The sequence below is a fragment of the Peromyscus eremicus genome, chromosome 1, assembly GCF_949786415.1.
Source record: "Peromyscus eremicus chromosome 1, PerEre_H2_v1, whole genome shotgun sequence".
NCBI lineage: Eukaryota > Metazoa > Chordata > Mammalia > Rodentia > Cricetidae > Peromyscus > Peromyscus eremicus.
The window spans coordinates 93,297,708-93,311,946 of NC_081416.1; the positions used below are offsets into that span (position 1 = coordinate 93,297,708).

The window sequence follows — 14,239 nt, forward strand, 5'->3', positions numbered from 1 at the left end:
GTTTGCACCTCATAGTAGGGATGGGTGGTTGAACAAAGACTCTCACCTCCTGGCCAATAAAGAAGATAGACAAAGCTCTGAGTGACATGTCATGTTTATTGCGTGCCTTGAGTAAAGTAAATATCACAACTAGTCTCAATTTCTAAATGTTTCTAGCATTCCCCAAAAGCACCATATTAAGGAACAGGTTTTTACCAATGACATGAGACTTTGGGGACAATTAAGATCCAATCTGTATCTTGGTTAATGATGAACAAGTTTGGAAAATATTTATGTAATTTCAAAAGTATGTTTAGCAATTTGTGTTTGTCTGATTAGATTTATGTCCTCAATTTTAAAAATATTTGATTTTATTAAATAAATATCTAGTTTCTTATGCAGTATGAAATTTGAATGCCCATATTTATTGAAAAGCTCCTCACATGCTAACACTGTCATCAAGTTCTTTCAAACAGGATACTCACTGTGATATTTTATCAATTAGGCATTATTTCTATATCAAGTCTTTAAAACTAACGTATGTCTCTTAGAAAGTATTTTCCTACCAAGTTGTCTCTTCAGAGCACCCTTAATCTCATTATTCCTGAGGCTGTAGATGAGGGGGTTAAGCATGGGGATCACCACCATGTAGAACACAGACACCACCTTGTTCTGATCTGTGGAGTAGCTGGACTTGGGCATCACATAGATGAATGTGATGGTCCCATAGAACAGAGTGACTGCAGTAAGGTGGGAGGTGCAGGTGGAGAAGGCCTTGTGGCGGCCCTCAGTAGAGCGCATCTTCAGGATGGTGATGAGGATGTAGATGTAGGAGACAGCAATGACAAACACTGTGACCACAATGATGGATCCAGCTGTGAATGAGGGAACAACTGCAGGGACACTGACATCAGAACAGGAGAGTTTTACTAATGGAGCAAAGTCACAGAAAAAGTGATTGATTCTATTTGGTCCACAGAAGAGAAGTGAAAAGAAGGAAAGGGTGAAGGAGGAAGCATTAAGAAAACCACCAATATAGGCTCCTACAAGCCAGCGGACACAAACTTGTGTGGACATTTTGGATGAATAAAGCAGTGGGTTACAGATTGCTATAAAGCGATCATAAGCCATGGCAGCCAGAACAAAACATTCAACTGTCCCAAAGAAAACAGCTGAACCAAGCTGGATGGCACATCCAAGGTAGGAGATAGTATTTCTCTCCACCAGGAAATTGACAAGCATATTGGGAGTGACAGAAGATGAATAGCCTATGTCAGCAGAAGCTAAGTGGCTGAGAAAAAAGTACATGGGGTGATGGAGCTGGGAAGAGACTCTGATGAGGAGGATGGTGCTGAGGTTCCCAGACACAGTCACCAGGTAGATGCACAGGATGATGATGAAGAGGACGACTCTAAGGACTGGGTCATCAATTAAGCCCAATAAAATGAACTCTGTCACTGCAGTGTGGTTCCGGTCCTCCAGGAAAGCCATGGGTCAGTGTAGCTGCTGCCAGAACACAGCTACGATGGAGACATTACAGGAAGAGATTTGTAAATGGGTAGTTTCACTTTCATTAATACACAAACAATACAATTATATTTAAAGATGTCCAAACATCCATGTTTATTTTCCTGCAGGGATGAATCATTCTATAATTTTTAAGTTCTTTAGCACAATCACCTAAAAACTTTCCCTCACGTAATATGCCCCTTTCTTTACATGTTATGTTGTTTAACTAAGTACACTTTAAAGCAAAATATAAAAATAGAAGATAGATGAGTTTAACAGAAATAAATCCTGGGTATATTAATGAAGATGAATGCAAAGAGCTTTGGAGGAAATACTCTGACAGCGGCTTATATTTTATATGTTTCTTAAAAAAAAACAAGCATTAATCTAAGAATTGTGCACAGATGCAAATAGGTAATTTATGAAATTGTGATATTTTCACAAATATGTTTTGGTTTTACATAAATTATTATAATTTCACAATATATCATTTTAATAACCTTATATTTTAACAACTTTGAAAGAGATTCTTTAATTTGAATGTGGTACATAATAGCCAGTCAAATCAGAATTAGAACCCCAAGCTGTCTGAACCCCCCTATTTAACATCTGCATAATATTATAATGAAATAATAAAATCCTTGGATTCCTGTATACCAGAAGGCATATAGGAATGGGAAGTCAGGTTTTTAATGGCTTTTAAATAGATATTGTATAAGAATTTCTTACATAAATAAAATTAATATTCACTCACCAAATAGACAGGAATTTTAAATTATCAATAAAATTATGTAGTGTAAATTTGTTAGTTTTTATATATATATACGAAACAGAAAATGTTTTAAGAAATAATTTGGGATATATATGCAATCAAGAAAAAAACCATACTAGATACTCAACACATAACTGAAACAGGCTTATTCAAATAAATGACTTCTTGCTATAACACTGGTTTCTATTTGGGCTTTTATCAGATGAAATAATCTTATATTCAACATACTTTGTATATATACAATATAATAAACTTTCTCTAAACAAAGGTAAATCTTTGTGCACAATTTTTAATAACTTTTAAATCTTTTACTTGAGTCCTTAAATATCAGTAAATGCCCAAACCCTCTCAAACCTTTTAACAGTGACACATTTAGATGATGTTAAAAAATTATGACTTGCTGTGTCGTGTGTAGGTAAACAGGGATCCTGGTACTCTGATTATGACTGCTTGATCTCATTAAACTTATGGTAGATACAGCCAGCCAACGTGGCTCACAGGCTGACTGCTTGACTACACTTGTCATTTTAGCACTGTGACTGAGTACATAAATGTTTTTCTCAGATGATACATGAAAATCAGTCATCCAGATTCATTACCACAAGCAAAGTCTTACCTCTTGAAGTGAGAATGCATTCATCTTTTAGTGAAAAGTCAAAGTTTTGGTGGTTAGGGAGTCATCTTTTAACTTTTTCCTCTTTTGGGGATAAATCTCTGAAGACGTTAAAAATTCAAATATGAATCCTGAAGTAGCATTATTTTCTGTGGTGGATACTGAGTTACTCAATTCATAGGCCAAAACAACTAAGCTCCCAAGATCCTGTCAATTCTCAAGTGGTCAATTCATTATTTTGTTCTCTCTAGGCGTTCATGCATAGTCATGTAGGATTTGCTCAGCCTTGGTGCAGGGAGGAGGGGACTTGACCTGCCTCAACTGAATCTGACTCCCCAGGGGAGACTTTGCCTTGGAGGAAGTGGGAATGGGGGGTGGATTGGGGGGGAAGGCTGGGGAATAGGAGGAGGGAGGAGGGAGGACAGGGGAATCCATGGTTGATATGTAAAATTAAATTATTATAAAATAAAAATATTTATTAAAAAAGATTTAAAGGATTAAAAAGTTGAAGAAAAAGGATTTGTTTCTTATTTATGACATCATAATATAACAAATTTTCTTATGAACAATTAGTTCCAAGTTTACTTGGATATTTGTAAGAAGTAAATAATGCTAAACTTCAAATATAAAAGCTAAACCTAGTTTCATCCATTCAATATCTTTATCACTAAATTTTGAATTGCCATCTTTAACATATGCCATCAAGTACCCCAGGGGAACATAAAGTGGAACTTCATATGAAGTTGAATTTTAAATAACAAAAAAGTTTTACACATTTCCAATATTGTATAAGAAGACAGAGCATGAAAGTCTAAAAATTGCATGAACAGTTAGAATTGTTAAACGACCTGGGTGCCTTGAAGAATGGAAATAGAGGCAATGTATCACCTCTTGGCTAGTTCCCTTGGGGTAGAACACCAACTCTTCAGCCCAAAGACTCAGTGGTCCTTTAGTTCTCTTGCTAACCCTAACTTCAGAATCCCTTGTAGCCCTGTTATTGCAGGGTTGGGTTGACAAACACTACAATAACTACAGCCAATATTCCTATCAACATCCCTTTATACTAATAACTTTGCTAATCATTTTACACATAGTGAATGTTCACAATATGTTAGGGTGTAGATGATTTTATTATTATCAGTTTTCATTAGATAGAGCAGAGACTGGAGTTCAAAGAATTTGTGTACTGTGATTCTTACCTCTATAAAATCTAGTAGTGGATTGACATCTACAATCCATAAAGAACTAAAAACAAACCAAAACAAACACAAACACAAAACAGATGATCTACATATTAATGGATTAAGCATTTCTCAAAATTATAATAAAAATCACAAGCAAGAATGTGAAAAATGTATGTTCAGTAGTATTAGCCATTAGGGAAATAGGAATTAAAATGATTGGGGGTCCACTATGAAGGAAGTAAATGGCCACAGTGGTTGAAGAGGATGTGGGAAAAGAAATTATTATACTCTTTGTAGGTCTCTCTCTCTCTCTCTCTACCCCCCTCTTACACACACACACACACACACACACACACACACACACACACACACACTACTTAAAAAATAGAACTACCAGCTGGGTTGTGGTGGCACACACCTTTAATCCCAGCACTCAGGAGGCAGAGCCAGGAGGATCTCTGTGAGATGAAGGCCAGCCTGGTCTGCAGAGCAAGATTCAGGACAGGCACCAAAACTACACAGAGAAACCCTGTCTCGAAAGACCAAAAAAAAAAAAATACAACTACCATATGATCCATCATATCACTCTCTAGTATAAACTGAAGGGATCCTAAGTCAGAAGGCCATAGAGATACTTGTATGCTCATGTTTATTGTTGAACTATGCACAGTAGCCTAAACATGGAACAGCCTGGAGGTTTATCAACAGATAAGTAAATTAAGAAAACATGATACATTTGCACAGTAGAACTTTATTCATCTGTAAAGAAGAAAGAAATTAGTTAATTTATAGGAAAATGGATGGAACCTAAGATAATTGTGTTAAGGAAAATAAGCCACTTAGAAAAACATAATCCTATACCTGTATATATTTGATATATATTTCATGTCATATAAGAAGAAAATACAAGGGTATATATGTATAAAAATGTCACCAAGAAGTTATTTATTAACATAAAAGTAATGAAAATATAAACATAGAAAAGAAGTACAGAGGCAGCCATAGTACTATACACCTGTAATACCAGCACTCAGAAAGTTGAGGCAAGATTATAAATCCAAGGACAGGCTGAGCCACACAGCAAGTTTGAGGCCAGCTTAGGCCACACAATAATACCTTATCTCAAAGAAAAGAATAATTAGTCCGTATATATAAGGTAATGCTTCCTGTGTGTAACCATCAGGAAATGAAAATTAAAACTTCATCCCACTAAACTTGGATGTCTATTATCAAAAATAATAATAGTAACAAATGCGGTGAGGATGTGTAGAAAAAACTCCTTAATAATGTTTGTAGGAATGTAAGTTTGTATAACCATTACAGGAAATAATATGGAGTTCTCTATATTTGGTGATCTATCTATACCACTTCAAGATATTTATCCAGAGAGAATGAAGTCATCATGTAACAGCCATTTACATAAGTACCTTTATTGTACCACTATTCAGCAAAAATACATCTTCAGCCTAGGTGCTCATCAACAAAAAAATGGATAAAGAAAAGATGCTCTACATACACCATGGGTTGTTATTTAGTCATTAAAAATTTTGTCATCACTTCTTGGCCTTTTGGCTAAGGTCAAGAGCAGTATCTGTCCTTATCAGAAACTACAAAAATGTAGCTTGAAAATTGAAGAGGGACTATTAGGTATTGAGAAGAGCATTGAGGTAGGGCAGAGAGAAGAGGGGCACCACAGAGAGAAGGCATGATGGATATGACCAAGCATGAAATGTGTTTATATAGAAATGCCACCATGATAGCCATTAACTTATTTCAGTTGATAACTACCTTTGGAAAAGACATGATGTGTGTTTGAGGCACTATCTATGTTTAAATTACTGTATACTGCAGACATTATGTATTTGTACCAAAAGATACTATAATACTCCATAGTCACGTACCATTTTGCTTTTTTGTATTAGTTAAAAATAAATTCAATTTAAATAAAAATAAATTTATATGCTGTTTGTTGGTTTAAAAAATGAACATAGCTTAGTTGCATGAGCGTGTGTGTGTGTGTGTGTATGTGTGTGTGTGTGTGTGTGTGTGTGTGTGCATTTGTGTAAACAAAAGGACAACCTAGGGCACTGTTTCTAAGGAGCAATCCACTTTGGGGGAGGGTGTTATTATCTCTCATTGTCTTGGAACTCTCCAAATAGGCTTGGCTATCTGGCCAGTGAACTCCAGGGGGTTCTCCTGCCTCTGCCTCCTCAGTGCTAGAATTACAAGCAGGGCCAACCACATGGTTCTTCTCACACATGCTGGGGATCAAACTCAGGTCCTGAAGCTTAAGAATCAAGCACCTTGCAGTCTGAGCTATCTTCTCAGCTCTTTGCTTCAGTTTTTAGAGTAATGCATTGACTGTTTTGCTGTAAGATCTGAAGTTATGAGAATAAATATTGAAGATAAGATGTGATTGATAGTGAAGAACCAGGGCCCCTTCATCTTGTAAGACTCTCCAATTTTTGCAACAGACCTTAGGTTTTGAGTTCTCAATATTGCTGACATAAATTTCAGGAACCAGAAAGTACAAAGTCAGGATGTCAGGAATGGCCATCTGGCCATCTGGTGGCAACTGATTAACCACAGAATGTCCCAATCTGGAGACAGCTCAGGAAAAGGGCTTAACAAATGACCAGAGTTAAATGGGACATGCAATAACAGCAGAATTCTGGAAAGACCCTAAGCACAAGCCAATGAGGCTTGTACCCATACTGAATCCCCCCTGATATGGTAACCTTGTGGTTTTTGCCTTTAAAAACTGTGCATACTCATGGAGAAGCACCTCCTTTAGGCCCCACTATGTCAGTGTGCTTGACGAGGTTCCTGCCATGGCTTGAATTGCTCCAATAAATTGCTTTTGCATTTCAGTGAGTTTGTGTCCCTGGTAGTCTCTTCAGGGGTCTCACAACTTGGGCACAACATTTGGGAGCTCGTCTGGGATCCCCAGAGGACACCTCCGCAGATGACAACCCTCCTAGACCCCTGAACCCCAAAGGTTTACACCGGGTGATTGGGTGGTCTGTTTTGCCTGTTTATTGTTTCTGTTTTGTTTCTCCTTTCTATTTCTGATTGCTGCTAGCAGCTGCATATTTCTGAGAGGTTCTGCTTTGGCAGACAAGTGAACCTGGAAGAGTCGGGAGACGTCCCCTCTCCTTGTCTGGGCAGGGTTCTTGAGTCTGAGGCCACTTTACCAGGGACCCCTGAGGGTCCCCTCTGTGTATCTCAGAACTCTAGGGATCAGGAGACTCTGTTGACTTGTCCCCAACCCATCCATTGGGCCTTTGGCATAATCAAAGCTCCCTCTCTGGGTGCCTGTCTGTCTGGACCGTCTGTCAACTGCAGAACTTTGTTAATGGCCTTTGTTCTTCCTTTTTGTCTGAATGTCTTGTAAACGGTGTTATTTCTCTGATTTCTTTCTCAGCCCTTTTATCATTTGTATATAGAAGACGTACTGATTTTTTTTAGTTAATCTTGTATCCTGCCTTATTACAGAAGGTGTTTATCAACTTTAGGAGTTTATTGGTAGAATTTTTGGGGTCACTTGTGTATACTATCATATCATTTGCAAATAGCAAAAGTTTGATTTCTTCCTTTTCAATTTGTATCCCCTTGATCTCCTTTTGTTGTCTTATTGTTCTATCAAGAACTTCGAGTACTATATTGAATGGATATATGGAGAGGGTAGACAGCTTTGTCTTGTTCCTGATTTTAGTGAAATTGTTTTGAGTTTTTTTTACATTTAATTTGATGCTGCCAGTCAGTCAGCTTGCTGTATATTGCTTATTATATGTTTAGGCATGTTCCTTCTATCCCTGATCTCTTCAAGATCTTTATCATGGAGGGTTATTGGATTTTGTTAAAGTCTTTTTCAGCATCTAATAAGATGAACATATGGTTTTTTTTCCCAGTTTGCTTATATGGTACATTATATTGACAATTTTTTTGTATATTGAACCATCGCTGCATCTCTGAGATGAAGCCTATTTGATCATGGTGGGTGATTTTTTTTATGTGTTCTTGGATTTGGTTTGCCATTATTTAATTGAGTATTTTTGCATCAATGTTCATGAGGGAGATTGGTCTGTAATTCTTTTTCTTTATTGAATATTTGTGTGGTTTGGATATCAGGATGACTGTAGCCTCTTAAAAAGAATTTGGCAGTGTTCCTTCTGTTTCTTTTGTGTGGAACAATTTGGGGAGTATTGTTACTAACTCTTCTTTGAAATTCTTGTAGAATTCTGCACTGAAACATCTGACCCTGGGCTTTTTTGGTTGGGAGACTTTAATAACTGCTTCTATTTCCTTAGGGGTTATAGGTCTATTTAAATTGTTTATCTGGTCTTGATTTAATTTTAGTGTGTGGTACCTATCCAGAAAATTGTCCATTTCTTTTAGATTTTCCAGTTTTGCAGAGTACAGCTTTTTGAAGTATGATCTAATGATTCTCTAGATTTCCTCATTGTCTGTTATGCCCCATTTTTCATTTCTGATTTGTTAATTTGGATATTCTCTCTCTGCCTTTTGGTTAGTTTGGATAAAGGTTTGTGTATCTTGTTGATTTTCTTAAAGAACCAACTCTTTGTTTCATTGATTCTTTGTATTGCTCTCTTTGTTTCTATTGTATAGATTTCAGTCCCGAGTTTGATTATTTCCTACTGTCTACTCCTCCTGGGTGAGTTTGCTTCTATTTGTTCTAGAGCTTTCAGGTGTGCTGTTAAGTTGCTAGTGTGGGATTTCTCCACTTTCTTTATGTAGGCATTTAGTGCTATGAACTTTCCTCTTAGCACTGCTCTCATAGTGTCCCATAAGTTTGGGTGTGCTATGGATTCATTTTTTTTTGAATTCTAGGAAGTCTTCTTTATTTCTTTTTTGATCCAGTGGTAATTCAGTTGAGAGTTGTGCAGTTTATATGAGTTTGTAGGCTTTCTGTAGTTTGTGCTGTTGTTAAATTCTAACTTTAACCCATAGTGATCTGATAAGATATAGGAGATTATTCTAATTTTTCATATATGTTGAGATTTACTTTGTGACTGAGTAGGTGGTCAATTTTAGAGAGTTCCATGAGGTGCTGAGAAGGTTTATTCTTTTGTGTTTGGGCCAAATGCTCTGTAGATATCTATTAAGTCCATTTGAGTCATAGCATCTGTTAGTTCCCTTGTTTCTCTGTTAAGTTTCTGTCTGGAAGACCTGTCCATTGGTGATAGTGGGGTGTTGAAATCCCATTATTAATGTATGGGGTTTGATGTGTGATTTAAGCTTCAGTAATGTTTCTTTTACAAATATGTGTGCCCTTGTATTTGGGACATAAATGTTCAGAATTGAGACTTCATCTTGATGTTTTTTTCCTTTGATGAATATGAAATGTCCTTCTCCATCTCTTTTGATTATTTTCAGTTTGAAGTCTATTTTCTTACATACCAGGACAGTTACAAGAACTATCTTGCTAGATCCATTGGTTGGAAAACCTTTTCCTAACCCTTTACTCACTCTGAGGTAATGTCTGTCTTTTAAGTTGAAGTGAGTTTCTTGTATGCAGCAGAAGGATGGATTCTGTTTTCATATCCATTCTGTTAGCCTGCGTTTTTTTTATAGACAAATTGAGTCCATTGATATTAAAGGATATTAATGACCAGTGATTGTTAATTCCTATTATTTTTTGGTTTTGTTGTTGTTGTTGTTAGTGTGTGTGTTTTTCTCTTTTTTGGGTTTTGCTCTTGTGAGATTATCTATTGCCTGTGGGTTTTTTTGGGGGGGGGAGCATGCAGCTAACTCTTTTTGGGTTGGAGTTTTCCTTCTAGTACTTTCTGTAAAGCTTGATTTATGGATAGGTATTGTTTAACTCTGGTTTTGTCATAGCATATCTTGTTTTCTATGTCTGTGGTGATCAAAAGTTTTGCTGCATATAATAGTCTGGGACTGGCATCCATGGTCTCTTAGTGTCTGCAAAACATCTGTGCAGGATCATCTGGCTTTTAGTCTCCTTTGAGAAGTTGGATATAATTCTGATAGGTCTGCCTTTATATGTTACCTGGCATTTTTCCCCTTTGCAGCTCTTAATATTCTTTCTTTATTCTATATGTTTAGTGTTTTGATTATTATGTGGCAAGGGGACTTTTTTCCTGGTCCAATCTATTTGGTGTTCTGTGTGCTTCTTGTACCTTCATAAACATGTTCTTTTTTTTAAGATAGGAAAGTTTTCTTTTATGATTTTGTTGAATGCATTTTCTGTGCCTTTGGGCTGGAATTCTTCTCCTTTTTCTATCACTATTATTCTTAGATTTGGTCTTTTCATGGTGTCCCCAATTTCCTGGATGCTTTATGTTAAGAATTTTATGGATTTAATGTTTTGTTTGACCCATAAATCTATTTCCTCTATTGTATCTTCAATGCCTGATATTCTCTCTTCCATCTTTTGTATTCTGTTGGTGATGCTTGCATCTGTAGCTCCTGTTCTCTTATCCAGATTTTCTACTTCTAGAATCTCCTCAGTTTGTGTTTTCTTTATTGCCTCTATTTTCAAGTCTTGAACTGCTTCCATCACCTGTTTGATTGTTTTTTCTTGGCTGTCTTTAAGGGACTTAGTGATTTCTTCCAATTTTTATTTGTCTTTTCCTTGATTTCTTTAAGGGAAATTTTCATTTCCCCTTTATGGTCCTCTATTATCTTCATAAAGTTATTTTTAAGGTCATTTTCTTCTGTTTCATCTTCATTGGGATGTTCTGGTCTAGCTGTTGTAGGACCACTGGATTCTAGTGGTGCCATATTGCCCTTTATGTTGTTTAACGTATTCTTATACTGGTATTTACCCATCTGGCTTTGGGATAATTATAGGTACAGGTATTGATTCTTGAGATGTCTTTGTTGGTTAGGTCTTTTGTTCCTTTATTATCTGTTTCCTTTATTACCCTTTGGCCCAAATGGCCAAGGATTCTGGTGATTGGATGGTGATCAGGTACAGTAGGGTTGTCCCAGCTAAGGTTTGTGGGGGTTTGGGTGCCTAAATCCAGTGTATCACCAGTTCTTCTGGCTGGTATGGTCTTTACTTGTGCTTATGGAGTCTGTTCCTCCTACTGGTATGGGTTGTGCCTGTGCCTATGGAGTCTGTTCTTCTAACTGGTGTGGGTGGTTCTTGTGCCTATAGGGTCTGCTGATGTGGGGGAGGGCTGTCCATGGGGAGGATGATGGTGTTGGGGGGTTTGGGCAGCAGAATGGGTCACAGAGTGTATAGAGTCCAAAGGGTGGTGGTAGCAGTGGTGCTGTAGCCTGCCCACAGATCTCTCACCTACTATCTGGCTTTTGGGGACTATACCAGTACAGTGGACTTCCACCAGAGTTGGGGGCAGGGCCCAGCTGCTTTGCTGGTACTGAGATGGGAGGGGGAGGGGCCCAGGATGTTCTGATGTTCCCTGAGACTTAGAGCCTAAAAATTGGGCTAGTTTAGCTGTGAGATCAGTCACTCACCTGTTCTTCCAATTGGTGTAGGTGGTGCACGTGCCTATAGGGGCTGCTGATGTTGTGGTGGATGTTTGGCCAGTGGGGAGGATGATGGGATAGGTAAGGTTGGGAGGCAGAGTGGGTCATGGGGGAACAGATTCCAGTGGGTGGTGGGAGTGGTGTTCTCTCACCTGCTGGCTGAATGCCCTATTTTTGTAAAAACTACTTTTATTCACTTTATCACTGTATACAGAAATTTCAGTAAGACATTGAAGTGTGTTATAGTTAGGTACATTGAAGTAAAAATTCAAATATTAAAACAATCATTCTCTGGAAGTTACAACAATGTAATTTCAGAGTAACTGAAACATCATTTTCTCTACATCTTCAAAAAACTTAAGTCTAAAGTTTGTCTTGGAAAATTGCTGTGTAATAATCCTTTTGTACACTGTGAAGATTTGTCACTTATATGTGTTTAATAAAAAGCTAACTGGTAGGTAGCTAGACAGGAAGTATAGGTGGGATATCCAGACACAGAGGAGGCTGGGAAGAAGGAGGGTGGAGTTAGAGGAGTCACCATCTAGATACAGAGGAGCAAGACTGTGGTGATTCCCTGGCTGGCTTTACAGCAGTCAGGGGAAGAAGTGATCCATGAAGAGATAAAAATGAAACTCAGCTCAGCCTGATTTAATTGTAGTTGGTACTGGACCAAGACTTCTAGAGTCTGACCCAGATCATTTTACTTTAGCCATATTTAAGCATAGAACAATTTTGGAAAAAAGTATTCAGGTAACAATTAACTCAGTCCCAAGTGTACAACAATTTAAGACATGTTTACATTGAAATTTCTACAAAGTACAACTGGATTCTTTCACAAGAATAGGTACTGTTGACTCAGAGATAGTGCCCAAGACTTAGGGTCTAGGGAGTTTGACTGAGGTAAACATAATGCTTGTGGGTATCAGGATTGACATGGTACTAAGAAAACCTAGAAGTCACTTAGGCTGTTGTAAAGTGCAAGTGACATCACTCATAAGAGTGGGTTTTATGGTATAAAAGCAGTGCTCAAGATTTGGGGAAAAAGGTGTTAGATGAGTAAAAACATAATTTCTGGGAGATAAAGGAGTGACTGTCCCATCACACAGCAAAGGATAACCAGGTTGTAAAACAACATCATTCCTAGCATTCCAGGAAGAGCAGCCTTGCATCTCATTCCACTGAATAGGTAAGCTGTGTGTTAAACTTTCCTGGCTTTTCCAGTGCTTATCTGTGTGTACAAGGCTCTTTGTTCTCTACACAGGACATGTACAAAATGAGGTAACAAGCCATGAGCCATGTGGCAACACATAGATGAAAAGAAATGGATTAATTTAAGTTGTAAGAGTTAGTTAGTTAGTAATAAGCCTGAGTTTTCAGCCAAGCATTTATAATTAATATTAAATCTCTGTGTGGTAATTTGGGAATGGACTGATGGGACAGGAAAACTATGATTACAAATGATGTCCCAACATGGGCCAGAATTTTCATTAAGACCTGACAAAGCTTAAAAAAAGATTCACACAAACACAGAGCCAAGCATGGTTCCTAGTCTCACTTCTCTCCTCCTGGCTACAGTACAGAGACACATCTCCCAGCTACTACCTGTAGGCTTGAGCTGCCAGCATGAGCCCTGCCAGCACACCATGAGCTAAGCTGCATGGCAGGTTCCCACAGTCTCTCACATGGGCCATGATACAGAAAGGCATCCCCTGGCTACTGCCTGTAGAATGAAGCCAACTGCCTTGTGCTAGTGTTGGTATATATATATATATATATATATATATATATATATATATATATATGGGAAATACATAGAGTCTGGATTCTGTATGTTACTGTGTTGTCTTTAGATTTTCTGATTGCTAATAAAGAAATGAAAGCTGCTAAGACACATTGGATTTTGAAAACTGCTGGATTAAGCCACCCTATATATTTTAAAAATGTGTTGACTTCAAAATGGAAGTCAAAAGATAGGTTACTTTGGGGAAGAGTTTATGCTTTTATTTCCACAGGAGATAAGAGACTGTGAATTCATTCCAGGTTGTTATGGATCAGGCTTGATTGGGGAAGACTCCCTGAAATCCTGGCTATAGACATAAAGAAATAAACCTAGAAAAACTATAAAACATGTATATTTTAACTGCTCAAACATAAAAAAACAGCTTTAACTGACTTGTACACACCACATATTCCGTACTTGTAATGTATATTACCTTTAAAAATTTATATAATTTCAGAACAAGGGGATAAGACACCAATAAAAATGGATGGCCCAGGTGATCCAACATCTCAGAATGCTACCATTACAGTTTGTGAATTCTGCATCTTAAACAGCTTCAAGGCTTCTGGCTGAGATGGTCGAGCCTCACAAAAATACTCCAGCCAAGACTTAACAATTATCCTGATTTTCTGAAGGTTCCTCTCAAAGATACCAGTGACCACAAACAACAGGAAGTAGCCTAAAGAATGATGCCCACATTCCGAATAGATGGGGTATGGGTGGGTTTTGGTCATTCAGTGGGTTATGGATATTTGTCATCATTTAAGGGAGTTGGTTACAAGTTGTTATTGGTAATGGTGAGGAAAAAAGCTGAACAAAGGAGATTAGATTTAGTTATCTCATTCTGAAAAGAAAAGGGGGATGTAGAAATAAAAGAATAAAAGGGTAGATTATTGAATCTACTTTTAAACCAAAAAAGCAACTAC

General features: G+C 37.5%; 1 protein-coding gene across 1 annotated transcript; it reads right to left on the bottom strand.

Annotated features, from left to right (window-relative positions):
- Nucleotides 1-498: 498 nt before the first annotated feature.
- Nucleotides 499-1,470, bottom strand: LOC131900320 (olfactory receptor 5P76). The gene has a single exon (XM_059251618.1). The coding sequence runs from the start codon at nt 1,468-1,470 to the stop codon at nt 499-501; it is 972 nt and encodes a 323-aa protein (XP_059107601.1).
- Nucleotides 1,471-14,239: the final 12,769 nt, after the last annotated feature.